This window comes from Amblyomma maculatum, chromosome 3, assembly GCF_055883805.1.
Source record: "Amblyomma maculatum isolate TAMU_Amacu chromosome 3, ASM5588380v1, whole genome shotgun sequence".
Classification (NCBI taxonomy): Eukaryota; Metazoa; Arthropoda; class Arachnida; order Ixodida; family Ixodidae; genus Amblyomma; species Amblyomma maculatum.
This window is the reverse complement of record NC_139346.1, coordinates 5,569,216-5,586,583: the sequence shown is the minus strand read 5'-3', so window position 1 is coordinate 5,586,583 and position 17,368 is coordinate 5,569,216. Positions and strand designations below refer to the sequence as shown.

Sequence of the window (17,368 nt, the reverse complement as noted above, 5' to 3'; positions counted from 1 at the left end):
GATATGCGCGACTTCCTTTCCTATGCTTTTGATTTTCGTTCGTTTTCATGATACAAATGTTCGGATGATACGAATTTTTTCGTGACCCCGTGAGATTCGTATCACCGAGGTTTCTACTGCACAATATTGCGATGCACATTGTAAAATACACAGATGAGTTCAAGTGAATGCAAACAAGTCAGCATTTTCACAACTCAGTGTGGCATTTCAAGTGTAGACACCTTTATGCGCAGTCGGAACTTTATCTTCAGTATCGCAACAAGCAGTTTGTTGGACATTCTGTTTTTTAACACAGCAAAAAACACACGTTCTGGCTCTGCATTAGACAAGGGTAGGACGAGCAGCTTCATAGCACCGTCTGCAATGCATTTCATGGTATTCTGACCTGATGTATTAAGCTCCAAATAGCAACCAATCCTATTCTTAAAGTGCATGTTGGGAAAACTCGGCAATGTACGAAATATTAGCGAAAAGAAGTAGCCAAAAATTAGCCAAGTTGCCAGCCTCATATTTTTGTCGCCAGAAGCCTCCAAAACGTAGTTCAAATTGCGCACAAAGAAAGCAGTTTTAAACTAAGCCCAAGATGGCAGCGATAGACCGGCTATAAAGCCCGCGGCGCTCGGAAATTTTGAACAAATTTTTTTCGGGAGGCATTTCGTGGCTGCCGTGACGTTTTGAAAGCCGATTTTATTGTATTTCCTGACCGAATTCAGTGTTAATAATTTGAGTGCAGGTGTTCGAAGGATAAACGTTCCGAAAATGAGTTATTCTAAAAATAGATTTTTGATAATTTTCGACCATTCTGCCTGGCGTCTCCCTTTAATTAACTCTATGGCTGTCATCTTTTGAGAACTTTCCCTACTGCAAGTCTTGAACTAATATTTTCCAAGTGATTGCACCTTTATCAACAATCCAAAAGTTTGCAGCTTAGATGCAGTTTCCTTTAATGACCGCGGGAGCCACCACTATTATACACAAAGGGTGCCTCACGTCGAGGCACCCTATATACACCCGAATTTTGACCAATCAAAACTGCGGTATTTTTTAAACATAGGCCAATAGGAAGTTTCGCAAGTGGTAGTATCAAAGAGCTCTGCCGCGGCTGGCATCAGTGCGTTTTTAATTTTCAGTACACTTTTTGACGTTTTTCTGGCCATGAACACTAATAACATTCTTTTACTATTGTAAATTGCAAAACATGATTAATAAATACTTTTTTGTTTGGAATTAGCTGTCTACGCTCATTATCATCAGCAGCTACATTTTGAGCCTCTTCACTCGTCAGGAAATTTGAACTGAAATAATCAGGGAAAAACCTGGAAAAGTCAGGGATTTTGAAAGTAGGAGTTTGCTAGCCAGCCTGATTAATGTCATTCTGGTTAATGTCATGCTCAGTATAACCAGTGCAACGATCATTGTGTCCATATAATTGCATCGTTACTTTGGTAACTGCATGTCATGTCCTGATGTCAAGCTGTATAACATTAAGAAAATGAGACTACATTATAGGAAAATTAAGTTTTGAATGGTTCCGCTGTATTTTTCTGTGCCACACCTAGGTAGGTATTTGCTAATTTAGGAATGGAACTATTTATTGATCCGAGAAAAAAAAAACTGAAAAGTTAGTGACCTCATAGTACTCAACAGGAACATAGCAAATAGACGGGACAAAGAAAGCTGAGGAGAGGACAAGTTTTTAAAGTGCTGAAGTTTGCATAGTGGTCGTCGTGAGGTTTTGCTCTTCTTTTTCATTCTTTCAACTGGATGTTATTTTTTTTGACTATCAATGCTGAGTTCCAAAATTTGCACATGGTGTAGTTGCTTAGTGATGGGACGTTTTCTTCATTGTCTGATTTCATTCATTTCTAAGTCCGTTCCATCCTCGTCACTTGGCTATGTTTTCTCTGGCCCCACAGTATACTCTGTAAGTGCATTAAGCAGAGATATTTCATCATGGAGGTTGTTAAGAGCTAAGCTTCCCCACAGTGGTGAGACTGGATGTAGCTTGATTGAGTGTGTAGCAACTTGGAGGAAGCTGATTGGGTTTTCTCCCTGCAGGCTGCAAGAGATGGACGGCCTCATGATGACCCCCTATGAGAAGAACCTCGAGTTCTGGCGCCAACTGTGGAGGGTCATCGAGCGCAGGTGCTGTTTCTAATCACATTTCATTTATGGTTCCTAATGACCACTTTCCAGTTTGCTCTTATCTTCAGCTTTGATGTATCCACGTAGAACGAATGGCTTGGATGAGGTGTAGTGAGACTACTTTATGGGAAACGCATATAGTGTCTTAGAGAGAAAGTGTTCCTGCGAGATTCAGCTCCAAGCAGTGCTGGAAGAACCTTAGGCTTGCATGTAGCACCCATTCTTTTTATGCTAAGCGGAATTGTGCCCCAAAAAGGGCAGTCGTATTAGCAGGCTGTTATGCGGGGGTTCACTTTTTAGCCATTGTTTGTGGGTGTTTTCAAATTTGGTGGGCGGATAAGGTTCGCAGAGGTCAAGTGGATGCACAGGTTAATTGGAGGAATCTGGGCCCTGCAGTGGGTATGATATCTCCTGGGCTCTGAATTGGAAAGATAATACTTGCATCAAATGCAAGCTTGTATTTGATGCGAGACAGCTTGTCTCAAGAAACGGGACTGGCGCAGTCCTGCTTTCTGCGCTAGGCCAGTTAAGGTAGTAGAGCGGTAAGCTGGGCTAGTTTCCTTTGTGCTGCATCTCTCCATGATGCCTGACTGAGTGGCCCACACGAAGGTTGTCTTGGATGCTTTCTATCATTGCATTTGCATTGGGTATGCAAGTCGTTTAGATGTAGAGCGATACTTTTTGGAACAGACGTGGTGGGAATGCTTTCTTAATAGATGCGCAGAAGGCGCTTTTGTTTAATAATAAATGGGGGGGCTGTTGGCTGCAATGTTGAGGAGACCTCTGTGTTGATGTGACAGCTTTGGCATGCATTGAGGAATTGCAGAGCTTTGCCTTTCAAGTGCAAAAGGCATTTTGCTTCAACATTACAGCTTCACACTTTCAGAAATTGTCTACTGAATGTCAAAGGTGGAACTACAGCCCAACAGAAACACAAGCCTTGTGCGTGTTTTTTTTTGTTAGGACCCTTGATATGAACCAACTAGCTCGGGTCCAGATTGTGCTACTGAATGTGCTTGTTGAGGTAACACAGGCATGTTGTAGAAGCGTTTTTGCAGTATTAAATTTGAATGCGTGGTGGTAGTGTTTTAATGTGTGGCCAATGTGGTGGTGTGGATTTTTTTTTCTATATTGTGTTGGGTGCTTTATTGAGGGGCGTACAGATGGGTGATGACCTTGGGGGGTGCAGTGATGTGGTGGTGCAGATAGTGGATGCACGGAATCCGCTGCTGTTCCTGTGCCAGGACCTGGTGCAGTATGTGGCCGAGATGGGGGCCAAGCACAGCCTGCTCCTCCTCAACAAGGCCGACCTGCTCACCCCCTCCCAGCGGTGAGATCTGGCTGCTCTCTCTCAGTAGGGACACCATTCCTCTGTGAATGCTTTGGCGGTGAATAAACTGGCGCGAGGTTTGGCCACAGTAGGGTGCACATCGCTCCATGAGCAAGCATTTTGTGAGAGGATGTGCCCATAAAATTCACATGAATGAAAAAAGCTGCTTGTAATGTGTAATATGCTATGTGATGGGGAGCCTCTTGAGCTTTCATTCCATTGCCAGGGAATGTGTTGTCTTGACAGCCTTTTTTATGTGATGCACATGCTAGCTGTTGAGTCGTCACGTTTTTGCAGTGTGGAATGACTCCCGGCTGAAATTAGATGTGAAATAAGTTGCAAGCATTTACATACTACTTATTTGTGGGGTGCAGCACTTGCGTAAGGCCGCCATTTTTGTGTCAAATTTTTCTGACTGCACTCTGGGGCTCTGATAAACAGTATGCTCTGATGGCTTGGCAAATGGCTCTTTGCATGTGTGGTTTTCAGGCTTTTCCTTCACTGTCAAAGGCCTCATGAGAATCTAGGTTAGATCTATGAGAATAATCTGTTAGTAGATTGAAACTGCCTGAGAAGTGGCATAAGAGAAGGCACACCTGGCATTCTAGACTTTGTGCTGTTTGGTCCTTTCCAGTGCAGCTCCTTGTGCTGGCAGTTTGAGCTTAGTGCGTTCTTCCGAGAGTCCCAGCGGAGCATACTGTGCATGCAAAATTATTCAAAACAATTCTTTTGGCTGACATTTAATTGGTGACACACACACCATCCTTGTTGTGCTCAACTGTTCCAAACCAGAAAAGCTGTGCCATCCCAATAAAAATTCCGGAAAGTTGTTGTGCTTTCGAGCCGCACCAGCTGCCTAGACAGATGTTTTTAGGTGTAAAGACAACAGCAGAGAGGGGGACGAGATGTGCACTCACTTTCCCAGCTGGAGTACTCGTGCCCTTTCATAAATGCACTCATTTGGAGGCTGAAGGCAAAGATAGTAAGATACCAGAAAACACTGCTCTTTCTGAGTACCAAGGGTGTTGATACACTGGATGCTCTGAGTGATCTTTGCCATTTCAGACGCTCACATTTGAGCCTTCCTTCATGGTTACCAAAGTGTTCGTCATCAGAGGGTGGAAAATTTGAGCTGCTGCCATTATGTAGGGTGTTGTCATGCTCCCTTAACCTGACCGATGTAGACTTGACTGCAGCTCATAGGGATGCAGTGCCTTTGTTGTATGGAGCAAATCTTCATGCTTCTTACTGCACCCAGCGTTCTTCTGATCCTAACCCTGTGACAGAGCTTCAAGAGTTTATAAAACAATGCCTTAAACATGACTGAGTATCTGGGAAATGTGCTGCACATGGTTGTTTGCCGTCTTCAAGTGCTCGTAGTGGGAGCAGCAGCATCTGTGATCATTCACAGAAATGGCAGAAAGAGGACAGGCACACACGCTTGGGCTTTGATTTCAAGGTGTCCGCTTTAGAATCCTTACTCAGTCATCATCTGCTGGAAAGTAGAAGCTTGGAAGCACAACAAGGGAAACAGAAATGACTGCGCATGTCTTGGAGCCAGCTTGTGCATTGGTACTTTGTGTGTTTCATTTTCATGCATTTGATTGTTTATGCATGCACTGCTGTGGATGAGATTTGTGCTGGACGTTGGTGTGGGCGCAAGGGTGGTGCCTGTTACCGTATTTACTCGCATAATGCTCGCACCTCCCACATTGCCTATCGAAAATTGGAATTTTTTTTTCCTCGCATAATCATCGCACCCCCAACATCACTGCCGCGAGAGTCGACATGTTGCACCGCGGCAGTCGACTACTAGGGTGCCTCGATGCCCGCGCCTCCGCTCAGGGTGAGGACAGCTGCGTCGTCTGCTACGGCGGCCGCCATTCTCGCGCCCGCGGCATACAGGTTTCGTTCTCGTGGGGGGAGGTCTGCTCGCTTCTGGCTTGCCGCGGGTGCTTAAAGAAAGAAAAATAAGGAATATTCTGGTGCGCTTTTGTTTTACATGAGAATATAATACTTAATTTTGTTGGAGAGCCTGCCTTGTGCTTTTAAAAACAGGACAAGCAGCCAACATCAAGGCGTCGACAGTAACAATGAAAGCGGGTATGCAAGATATGCGCCTAATATGTCAGTGAAGCTCTCCTAGAATCTATCGCTAGAGTTCAAAACCTATCTCTTATGCACTGAACCCTTTGGTGCGTGGAAACAGCAACCCGTCCCAACATAAATTTGCGTCGTCAGGTCGCTTACTCGAGTGAAGCGACCATACTCCTAGAGAAGCAGAAGGAAAAAAAATCCTGAAAACGTTTATTTACCGAGGTTTGCGATAGATTCCGATGAAAGGAACCGTTACTAAGCAGAGGATCATGAAATAAAATGTTTTGAGTCGCTTTTCAGTTAAATCTCGATGACGGTTATGACAAGGCGTATTCTGCATACCACCACGGGCATTGGCAGCCCTGTTGGTGTTATCATTCCTGCGCATGTTTAATGTCGAGAACAAAACGCTTGAAAAATGCCACAATCCACTGCGTGGAGGAGGGGGGGGGGGGGGGGGGTAGAACATTTATTTTAGATCACATCTCCCTCAATTGAAAGCATTTAATTCTGTTCACTTGTTTTGTAGTTAATTTCAAACTACTAAGTTTATTAGAACTGCTGGAACACATCGGGTGATTTCTGCCCAAGCTTCTTTGGCGTTCTTTATTAAATTTGTAGCTATGAATGTCCCAATACAGGTGACTGCAATGGATGGGTAAGAAAACTGAGCAGACGCGGTCAATGACACAGCGTCTTGGTTTCGCACGTTCTGAAAAAAAAAAAAAAAAAACGATTATCAGCAACGGTAATAAAATATAAGCACTCGCCTGTTCGTCTTGGTATACCTGGATGAAAACAAAAACTGTTACCCAAGCAAACATGAAATCGTTTATTCAGTGGTTATGAAAACACACAATAAAGTTACCAATATTTCTGCTTATGGGAACGCGACCATTATTGCACTTTTTCAAAGTAGACATCTATGTTAAATAGATGACTGTAATTGACGAAACAGTTGTGATTGCATATATACATAGATGCAGAATTCAGGTTTCGAAGCAAAACTTTCGCGGAACTTCATATTCCGGCTTGGTTACGCAAGGCTGACTCCAGCACAAGTTTTGCTTCCGTGGCCACTAGAATGAGGGCTCGGAATTTGGCGAAGATGAATTCGGAGCCTCACTCTGGCATACGCAGCAGTCAACATTTTTCTTATTCGCTCTTTGTGAGCCATGCAAGTCTTCACAAGGGGCTTGTCTATCTGTTCAAGATATGCGATCAAAGAACGAAGTGGCGACTTCATGGTGAAAAATGTGCCGGTACACCATGAATTGACGGTGGTAAAATGCTCTTCATAGTTTTTCAATGTTTTCATTACATCCCTGCTAGGATATACGAGGTTTTGTCCATCCCTGACGTACTCCTTGAGTGCAGTGAGGGAAGCATACTCATCGTCAGGGTTGCCAAGGAGAGCAGCCTTGCACTGCGCACAAGTTATGCATTTTGGAATTCCTTTCAAAATAAAACCGCCAAGGTAAAACAAGATACGGCACTCGGTTGACGTGAGCTCTTCAATGAACAGGATTTCCGAATCATTGATTTCATCGATTTCGTTTTCTGTACCTTCCTTCTTGGCGTGTGCAAGCAGATCGACAAGGTATTCCCGGTCGTCGAGCTCGTAACTTGTCGACCTAGGAGTGTGAAGAAAGTGGCTGACGCTGATGAGTCGAAGTGCGCACTTCAAGTCGTACGCAGTGGGCACTGGCTTCATGAGCCGCACCACAGAAAAAAGGTTTTTTAGGCAGTCTTGCAACAGCCTGCTCGTGAGAAGGAATTCATACCCTTCACTGCCAAGAAGCACATCTTGAAGGCGAAGGACAGCCGTTGTTGCAATTAGGACCCCTGCTTGCGATGGCTTCCACTGAGATCCAGTGCCCATTTTGAGTTCTTTGATCGTGTCTATTGCCATACGCAGTGTGTCTAAGGCGGCATGATATTTAGTCATGTTTCTGCGGCTTAGCGCCATGGTGGGATGACGCGCTGACATAAGGGCGTACCACCTAGAAACGAGGTCCATAAACCACGCTGTTGTTTCGGCCTCTGGCTCAATCACTCCTTCTTTTATTAGGAACCGAATAGCTGGCGGGGCTTCGCGGAAGAGCTGGACAGCGACTCCAACTTTCATCTTGGTGAAGTGTCCACCACTAATGTGGTTTTCTGATAAATTTGGTGCTACCTTAAGTTCATTGGCAGCATCATAATCCAAGACGGCCTGTACATGCTCTAGTTTCACCTTCGAGGAAGGCAATCCGTTCTCGCTTACTGTATCATCACTCAGTGTGAAAACTTTAGAGCTTAGAAGCTGTCCTTTCAGGTTCTTAAGGACATGTGCTGGGTCAGAGATGAAAAAAAGTTCCTTCCCATCTAGGGTTGGGTGGGGTATTGAGCACGAAGTTGTTGAATGGCGGTGACTCGAAAAGCCAAATTCTCTCCACATAGCGCGGTTTGCTGCACCCATGTCACAGGTGACTACCCGTACTCTTAGAGAAATCTGGCTGCATATCTGAACTATTTCTAGGACATATGTCTTGAGTACAGAGCCGTCCACGTGCCTACCAGTAAATTCATAGGCTATCACTTGCTTCCATCTTTGATTTACCCCACCTAGCATAAAGACCAAAGCATGGTTGGCTGCCTCTTCAGGCTTCGAGGGCAAGGTCGTTCCTCCCAAAAGCACGTCTTCTCCACGGTCGAGTTCAAATCCGGGTGCTATCTCCATTTCATCTAGAAAGAGAACGCAGTCTTTTTCCACATCCTCCATTCCCTCTGCTTTGGACCTCATTACGTCGATCACTTCATGCAGGATACCTGGCAGAAACTTCAGGATCTCAATTCTTCTTGCTAACGTTCTGCTTGATGGGAGAGGGTAGCCAATCTTTCTGAGCGTTTCATACCCAGTGGTTCCACACGCAAATTTAATTTTTAGGCCTTGCTTTACTGTTTGCGCTGACCATGAATTGCCACGATTGTTGTTCCGAGAAAGGGCACGAATTTGGTCTTCATTTAAAAACTTCGTATTTCGTGAGAAATTAGCTGCCTCTTTCTGCAGCTTACGATTCTGCTTCTGTAGTTTTTTTTACAGTGTTCTTAGATTCTCTGTGGTGTTGTTTCAGCTTATTATTGGCTGCTGTGAGATCTGCTATCTTCTTCCAAAGCTCTGCTGCCCCAGAATCAAAGGGTTGGGTCGCACGAGCCACTGCAGTTTCTTGAGGCCGTACATCCGTGGTGGTCGAAGTAAATTGCTCACTAGCATTGCTTTTTTCTGTAGCCACCAATGTCCCATTTATCACTCCGTCTGACGATGAATCTGCTGGAGGATCTTCTTGCGTATTTAAGGGAAGGACGTTTGTCACTTCTGGTGAAGAACCTTGTGCGGCAGCGTCATCACTAAATAATGCAGGCATGTGCACACTTCGGTCCCTCGGTGGTCTTCGCTCTTTAGGAAGTTCTGGAAGCATATAAATAAGGAAAAATAGCACATTACATATTTAAAATAGTGGTCCTTTTGCAAAACTCCGAAGTAAGCTTTTCTGCATTGCAAAGGACTCTTCACCATGGCGGCCCATCCTAAACGTCAGGTGCAGCTGTTTTTCACCCTCCTTCAAAAAAAGGAGTGGCTAGGCAAAACTGGTTCTAATCCCTTTATCCCGACAGCGTATCGTGTGAAGGAAAGGAACGCCGCATTGTTCAGACTATATATGTTTGCAGCATTCTACATTTTTCTGACTCCAAAGCTGGTTTGGCGGCCAAGGTGAAGGAATTTTGCTGTGCCAAGAAGCTGACCTCCAAAGTTTTGAAAAGGGTCCATAGAAGACGCGGCAGAAAATTTAACACGTATGCAAATCAACCACTTCATCACGTAAAATTTTCAAATGTAGACGACGAGGCGATAAGCAACATGGTAGCAAACACCAAGGTTAGGAGGTATCCGACCTTTGATTCGGAACACCGTTGGGACAGCATTGGGCTTGAGTTTTTTCCAACCATCCGCGCGGTTTTGTTCGAAGCTCTTGTCTTCGAAATGAGCCTGCAGATGAATGTGTTATTGGAATTAGCCCCACATTGCCTGCTCGAGAATGAAAACAACAGCACGCAAGACAACAGCGTAGTCCAAATATATCAGTCGAATCAATCGAATGAGCTCCTTAATCTGCACATAACAACATATACTGTTTATCTCATTCACTGAATTAGTGCGGTGTCGTTGGGCGAAGCATAGGGCTAACAGGCAGCGCAAGCTACCCAACGCAGCATACGTGTCAAAAACTCAAAAAATCGTAAGTAAATGAATTCATGTTGGCTCCTAGACGACCCAGATGCAGAGTAATTGCCACAGCTTATGTGCCCTCGCTTGTGGTCGTGCTCTGTGCCTCGATTCGTGCCGGCCGCGGTTCTCTGACAAGCGCCTCGTAAAGGCAATTATTTTTTAATGAACAGAAGCGGCGAAAGCACGTTTGGTACGCATTCACGAGTTTCATGTTTTCGCAGTACTGTCGAACAATCTCTGTCTCTACACTGATGCAATCGAATTCAATACCTACCCTTCAATCCCGGCGAAAATTCCTTCGACTGAAATTTTTATACTTATTGTTTAACCATAAACTTGGAATAGATTCTTCACCGTACCTGCTAGTATCGAACACCAGACAAACCCGACACTCTCACCCCCTTTCTCTTACCCCGTACTTTGCTAAGACTAGGTTATTTCAACACTCTTTCTTTCCGCAGACCATCAGTGATTGGAATAACTTGCCAGCTACCTGCCTACAGTCTCTTGACCTGATTTATGACCATGTTTAGCTTTGGTTATGCTGTGCCATTATCTTTTTCATTTACCGCTGTTTGTGCTTTGTTCTGTTCGCATCGTGGTATTATTGCTCACTCGTAATAACTTGTTTGTAATCCACTCCTGCTTGGGCCTCACGGCCTGCAGTATGTACTAAATAAATAAATAATAAACATTGTGTCATGCAATTTCGGATGCAAACAGGCAAGCAGCAGACAATGACCGGTTCGGCATGGAAGCGTGCCTTTTTATTTACGCCGAGCAAGACGAATAGTGCGAAAATGACATCTGACCAATACAAATCTTGTACTACACTTAGCTGGCTAAACGCAAAAGCGGTAAATCTCAACAAAAACAGCACTGAACCAACATGCGGCACTTACACTACAGACACATGAGGAGCTCGTCGGTTGCCACTTGTCACGCTTGATCCGGACCAGCCACAGAAGCCTTCTTTTCGGGTCTCTGGGAAAATGAAACATCCTCCAACCATTTCTCGCATGGTTGGAGCATTGAGGAACACAACATCCAGGCATTGCACGGCGATGAAAGCCGCGCGAACGCAGGCACTTAGCAGTGACGCCCGCACGACAGCAGAGCGGCGAGGTCGGCGCGGGCAACACAATGGCGGAGGGAGCGCGCGAAAACAGTTTGAGGCGGCGTCGAGTGGTTCAAAGGGTGACCTCACCCTAAGCGGGGGCGCGCGCATCGAGGCACCCTATCGACTACGCGTAGCGAGCGCCATCTTTCTAGTGCTACTGAAACTAGCTGGCCCCGTTAGGTGCGTGCGCTACCAGGAGGCGCTACCCGACCCAACCGACGATCATCATCACCAGCTCCGACCACTCCGAGCGCCTCGAGAAGGAAACGTCAAGGTGTTTCGTCAGTTTTGTTCCGCTGGTACCGCCGCACGTTCTCCCGAGTTCCGCGCATAGTTCTGCCATTTTGCGAAGACTTTCGTAGGCCTCGCTCAGTGCGTGCTACTTTTGTCACCGTGCTCTCGGTGCCGCTTCTCCATGGGGCGATACGCAAGCTACACCGCTGCCTTTAAGCTAAAAGCTGTCGAGTACGCTTTGGAGCACGGCAACCGCGCTGCCAGCAGACACTTCGGAGTCAACGAGTTTTGTGTCCGCTACTGGAGACGGCAGCACGACAAGCTCAAGGCAAGATGAAGAGGGTGAAGCTGAGGAAGCCGACGAAGCAGCGACCAACGATAGCGATGGCAATGTCGACGTGGACTCCGCGGACTCTGAGTGATGGTGATGTTGCGGGCGGCCAGCCTTCGCAAATAAAGTGTTTCTGCAGCTAGTGTTTGTCGTCTCTGTGGTTTTATTACAAACGTAAGTCCTGCTTGCAATTGAAGTTTTGGTTAAATTTACAATAGCTGGCTTGAGAACCCCGGTTCACAGCCTATTTACATTTGCTTTCAGCACTCCAAAGCATTGTTAAAAAATTTTCCCCGCGTAATTATCGCACCCCCTAACTTCGCACCGATTTTCTGCGAAAAAAAGTGCGAGGATTATGTGAGTAAATACGGTATTTGAATCTAGGCCAATAGTTAGATGATGCACTTAGCAAAGCTGGTACCGACGTCGCTATCATACCTGGCGGCATGACAGGCCCATAGAGTTTCTTACACTCTTAACTAGAGAGAAAGCTGAGGGCGCTGCACTTCAGCCACCATGGGCGCGCTAGGAATCATGGGCCGATGTCCTACTTGATGCGGGATAGTTGGTTTTTCTCGGGTGCACGGAGAGGCGTTATTATGATCTCTTTTTCATCATCATCATCATCTCGAGGTGCGTACATGGACCGCAAAAGCCATAGTAGCGAAGGCGCAAAAGCAGACGTCGCCAATAAAAGGTTTCTGTTCCCCGAAATGCCACTAAAAATTTCCTTAAGTGATTGCGCAGCCATAATTATTTCCAAAATGTTTTCTTCCTTTCAAATTGTGTTATTAAGTGCGAAATATTGATATTTGTGCTGCTCAAAACTAAGCCAATAGGAGAAAGAGCCATCGCTTATATTGGATAAATTTCACACTGACATGCTGTTTCTCTCTCTTTTCAATTTATAGTCACAAAATTCAATGTTAGAACATTGTTTATGGTAGAACAACATTTATCTTTGCATTAGTTTTGGCCAAAAGTTGTAGTCCTGCACTCTATAGGTAAACGGCCCATGATGCTTTGGGCGCCCATGGGGGCTGAAATGCTCGTCAGGAAACTCCATGTCGTCATCATCATCATCATCAGCCTGACTATACCCACTGCAGGGCGAAGGCCTCTCCCATATTTCTCCACTTAACCTGGTTCTGTGCTAGCTGCATCCACTTGACCCCTGCGAACTTCTTAATCTCATCCGCCCACCTAACTTTCTGCCGCCCCCTGCTACGCTTTCCTTCCCTTGGAATCCAGTTTGTTACCCTAAGCGACCATCGATTATCCTCTCTTCGCACTACATGTCCTGCCCATGTCCATTTCTTCTTAATTTCCAGTAGAATGTCAGTAACTTGAGTTATTTCTCTGACCCACTGTGCACGCTTCCCATCTCTTAATGTTACCCCTACCATTTTTCGTTCCATAGCCCTCTGGGTTGTCCTCAACTTAAGTAGAACTCTCTTGGTTAGCCTCCACGTTTCAGCCCCATAGGTGAGTACAGGCAAGAAGCAACTGTTATATACTTTCCTCTTGAGCGATACCAGTAAGCTGCTAGTCATAATCTGCGAGTGCTTGCCAAATGCGCTCCATCCCAATCTTATTCTTCTTGTTATTTCCCTTTCATGGTCCGGATCTGCGGTTACTACCTGTCCTAAGTAGACATATTCGCCTGCTACTTTCAGTACTTCGCTGCCTAACTTAAACTGCTGTCCCTTCCCGAGGCTTTTGAACATTACTTTAGCCTTCTGCATATTGATTTTCAAGCCTACCTTTCTACTTTTCCTGTCTAGGTCATCAATAATTATTCGCAGTTCATCTCCCGAGTTGCTTAGCAAGGCAGTGTCATCAGCAAATCGCAGATTACTGAGGTATTCTCCATCTATCCTTATCCCTAACTGCTCCCATTCCAAGCCTCTGAATACTTCCTCTAAGCAAGCTGTGAATAGTACTGGGGAGATTGTGTCTCCTTGCCTAACACCTTTCTTTATGGAAATTTTGTTACTTTCTTTATGCAGAACTATGATTGCTGTGCAGCCACTATATATATCTTCCAGCACTTTCACGTACGGCTCGTCTACCCCCTGATTTCGCAATGCCTGCATCACCGCCGAGGTTTCAACTGAGTCAAATGCTTTTTCGTAATCAATGAATGCTATGTATAAGGGCTGGTTATATTCCGAGCATTTTTCTATCACCTGATTGATGGTATGGATATGATCGATAGTAGAGTACCGTTTCCAAAACCCTGCTTGATCCTTTGCTTGATTGAAGTCTAAGTTTGTCCTGATTCTATTAGTGATTACCTTAGTAAATACCTTATACGTAACAGACAGTAAGCTGATTGGTCTGTAATTTTTAAGGTCCTTAGAGTCCCCTTTCTTATGAATGAGGATAATGTTTGCATTCTTCCATGGTTCCGGTACCGTCGATGACACCAGGCACTGCATATACAAGTTGGCCAGTTTTTCTAACACGATATCCCCCCCGTCCTTCAGCAAATCTGTAGTTATCCGATCCTCTCCAGCTGATTTCCCCCTTTTCATAGTTTCTAATGCTTTCTTGACCTCGTCCTTCGTCACTGGTGGAACGTCTGAATGTTTTTCCCTACCGCCAATCTCATTACGGTCCTGACTACTTTGGCTACTGTAGACATTTGTATAGAACTCCTCGGCTACTATGACTATCTTATCCATATTCGTGATGACGTTGCCTGCCTTGTCCCTTATCGCATACATCTGGTTTTTACCTATGCCCAATTTCTTCTTTACCGCTTTAAGGCATCCCCCGTTCTTTACAGCATGCTCAATTTTCTCCATGTTATACTTCCTTATATCGGCCACCTTGCGCTTATTGATTAGCTTTGATATCTCGGCCAATTCGATCCGGTCTGTTGGATTGGAAGCTTTCATTCTCTGGCGTTTCTTAATCAAATCTTTCGTTTCCTTAGACAGCTTACCGGTATCCTCTCTAACTATCCTACCGCCTACTTCTACCGCGCACTCAGTAATGATATCTCTGAAATTATTGTTCCTTGCTTCTAGGGTAATGTCGCCATCCTCGGTTAGAGCTGCAAACCTATTCTGTAGCGAGATCCTGAATTCTTCTGCCATCCCCCTCACCGCTAATTCGTTGATGGGTTTCTTTCTTACTAATCTGTTGCGTTCCTTCTTCAGATTTAGGCTAATTTGGGACCTCACCATCCTGTGGTCACTGCATCGCACTTTCCCGATTACCTCTACATCTTGCATAATGGCGGGGGTTGAATACATTATGAAGTCGATTTCATTTTTAGTCTCCCCGTTCGGACTTTTCCATGTCCATTTCTGGTTCTTCCGTTTGCTGAAGAAGGTATTCATGATTCGTAAGTTATTGCGCTCTGCAAACTCAACTAGTAACTCCCCCCTGCTATTCCTAGAGCCAATGCCATAGTCACCTACTGTCTTGTCTCCTGCCTGCTTTTTCCCTACCTTGGCATTGAAGTCGCCCATTAGTACAGTATACTGCGTCTTTACTTTTCGCATTGCCGATTCTACATCTTCGTAGAAGCTTTCAACTGCCTGGTCATCATAACTGCATGTAGGTGCATAGGCCTGTACAACCTTCAGTTTATACCGCTTATTAAGCCTAATTACGATGCCTGCCACCCTCTCATTATTACTATAGAGGTCATCGATATTACCCGCTATATACTTATTGACAAGGAAACCTACTCCTAGTTCTCGCCGCTCAGGTAAACCTCGATAACACAGTACATGCCCATCCTTCAGTACAGTATATGCCTCATTCGGCCTCCTAACCTCACTAAGCCCTATAATATCCCATTTCATACCCTCCAGTTCCTCTAACAGCACTGCTAAACTAGCTTCACTAGCTAGGGTTCTAGCATTAAACGTTGCCAGGGTCAGTTTCCAATGGCGGCCTGTCCAGCGGAGCCAGGCTTTCTTAGCACCCCTTCTGCGTCACAGGTCTGACCGCCGCCGTGGTCAGTTGTTCCGCAGCCGCTGGTGACTGAGGGCCGGGGTTTTATGGAACTAATCATGAGAGGTTGCGGCCAATTACTGCACCAGGGTGGCCAACTCCTGTTCTGGTGAGGGAGTGCGTTGCCGAAGGTGTTCACCGGCATCAGGTCGCACCCCGAACCTGTTTATGCAATTCCATCGACACGCGGATTTTTTCTTTTTTTTTAAATCCGGTGGAGAATTGCGCGGCACCGGGATTTGAACCCCGGTCCTCTTGCATTCGAGGCGGATGTTCTACCGGTACGCCACCGCTAACCGCGCGGCGTAGCCGAGCGGTTAGCGCCGAACGTTACGGAGCAAACTCCATGTAAACTCCCATAGATGGCGACACAGCTTTCCCTCTAGGTAAGAGTAAGAAACTCTATGGACAGGCCAGTTACAGCCTCTAGATGTATGCCTTAATAAGCCTTTCAAGGATCGGCTGCGCAAATACTACATGGACTGGCTTGGTGAAGAGCTTATGCCAGTAGGTTGTGTAAAGCGCGCATCGCTGGGAGTTGTGGCCAGTTGGGTTTCTGCAGCCTGGGAGGATATCCCTGGCTGTGCGCTAATTCCGCAAGTGCTGCATTTCCAATGCATTTGATGGCACCGAAGACTGTGCGCTCTACGAGGAGCCCAGTGATAAGGAAGTCAGCGATGACGACGGCCGAGCAGAATATTGTAAATAAATGTCGTTTGCGTGCTGTACTTCTTGTTCGCAGTTGTTTTTTCGGTCGGCCTACAATCGAAGTAAGTTTTTTTTTTTTCTGTGTTCTTTAACTTTCGGGTCTCGGCTTAGAATTGTGGCCGACCTAGATTCGAGTAAATATGGTATGGGAGCAGATGAGAGAACACTGGCGTCCTGAGAGTAGTGTTTTTCGCCACAAGAACAACCAGTTCTCCCTTTGTGGTCATTGTTGTCGGGGGCAGGTCCAGGTGGGAAACAATCGGCTAGCTTTAATATCTTCAACACTATAGCCGAACGGGCGAGTTGGTTGAACATATTGAATGGAAAATAGTAGGGGTGTGCGCGAATATTCGAAATTTTTGAATATCGAATTGAATATTTGGTTCGTTAAACGAATCAAATAGTGGAAATTGAAAATTATTTGATGCTATTCGAATATCTTCATAAATTTTCAGATAATTTTTGAATAACTGGCACGAAAGAATGCCTCGATTACCTCCGACCATTCTCTCGAAGGCAGCTTCAGTTCTGAGCACGCACAGCTTGCTGCCGCAATCAACCTGCGCGAGAAGCAGAGATCACCGTTTTAGGGAGCCTACACGTTTGAGCGTGGCCGCGACACGATGCATTTGCATGGAAACATTCATGATGCCGACGTTAAAAATTGAACATATTTCCAATCGCGGAGGCCACTTCTCACAGTCGTGTCATAGCTCACACATCTTTAATCTGCCGAGAAGGGGCGCTACATGTTTATTCCCTGAAAATTTGATTCAATTTCATCATCAATCGTTGAGGTTAAGCTTATTATGCGAGCGGCGCATGGCATGAGAATTGCATGAATGTTGTCAGCTCATACTCAAACATCTCTCCACTACATATCTCCGGTCGCCTAGTGGCAGCTAAAGGAGACCACGCGAGCTAAGTGAGAAAAAACGAAAGCAATGAAAGTCTATGAAATGAAGAGGACGATGAGGAGGTCGCGCATTCGGCGATAACTGGTTTGAAGAGCCGACAGCAGGGAGCAGGGGAAGCACCTCGAGTTACATGGACGCAAGTCTGACGGAAGCGTCGCTCAGCCATTCGTAATCTCTGATATACAGTCGAACCCGGTTATATCGAATTTTGGTTATATCGAACTCACAAAATATCCCCTTGAAA

At 45.5% G+C, this 17,368-nt stretch overlaps 1 protein-coding gene across 2 annotated transcripts in view; it reads left to right on the top strand.

The window, feature by feature from the left end:
• Positions 1–17,368, top strand: part of Ns3 (nucleostemin 3) — a 127,084-nt gene that overhangs the window by 21,485 nt on the left and 88,231 nt on the right. For both annotated transcript variants that reach the window (XM_084597263.1, XM_084597262.1), the window contains exons 5-6: positions 2,059–2,145; positions 3,335–3,475. In XM_084597263.1, coding sequence (XP_084453389.1) covers positions 2,059–2,145; positions 3,335–3,475 — 228 coding nt within the window. The remainder of the gene's footprint in view (positions 1–2,058; positions 2,146–3,334; positions 3,476–17,368) is intronic.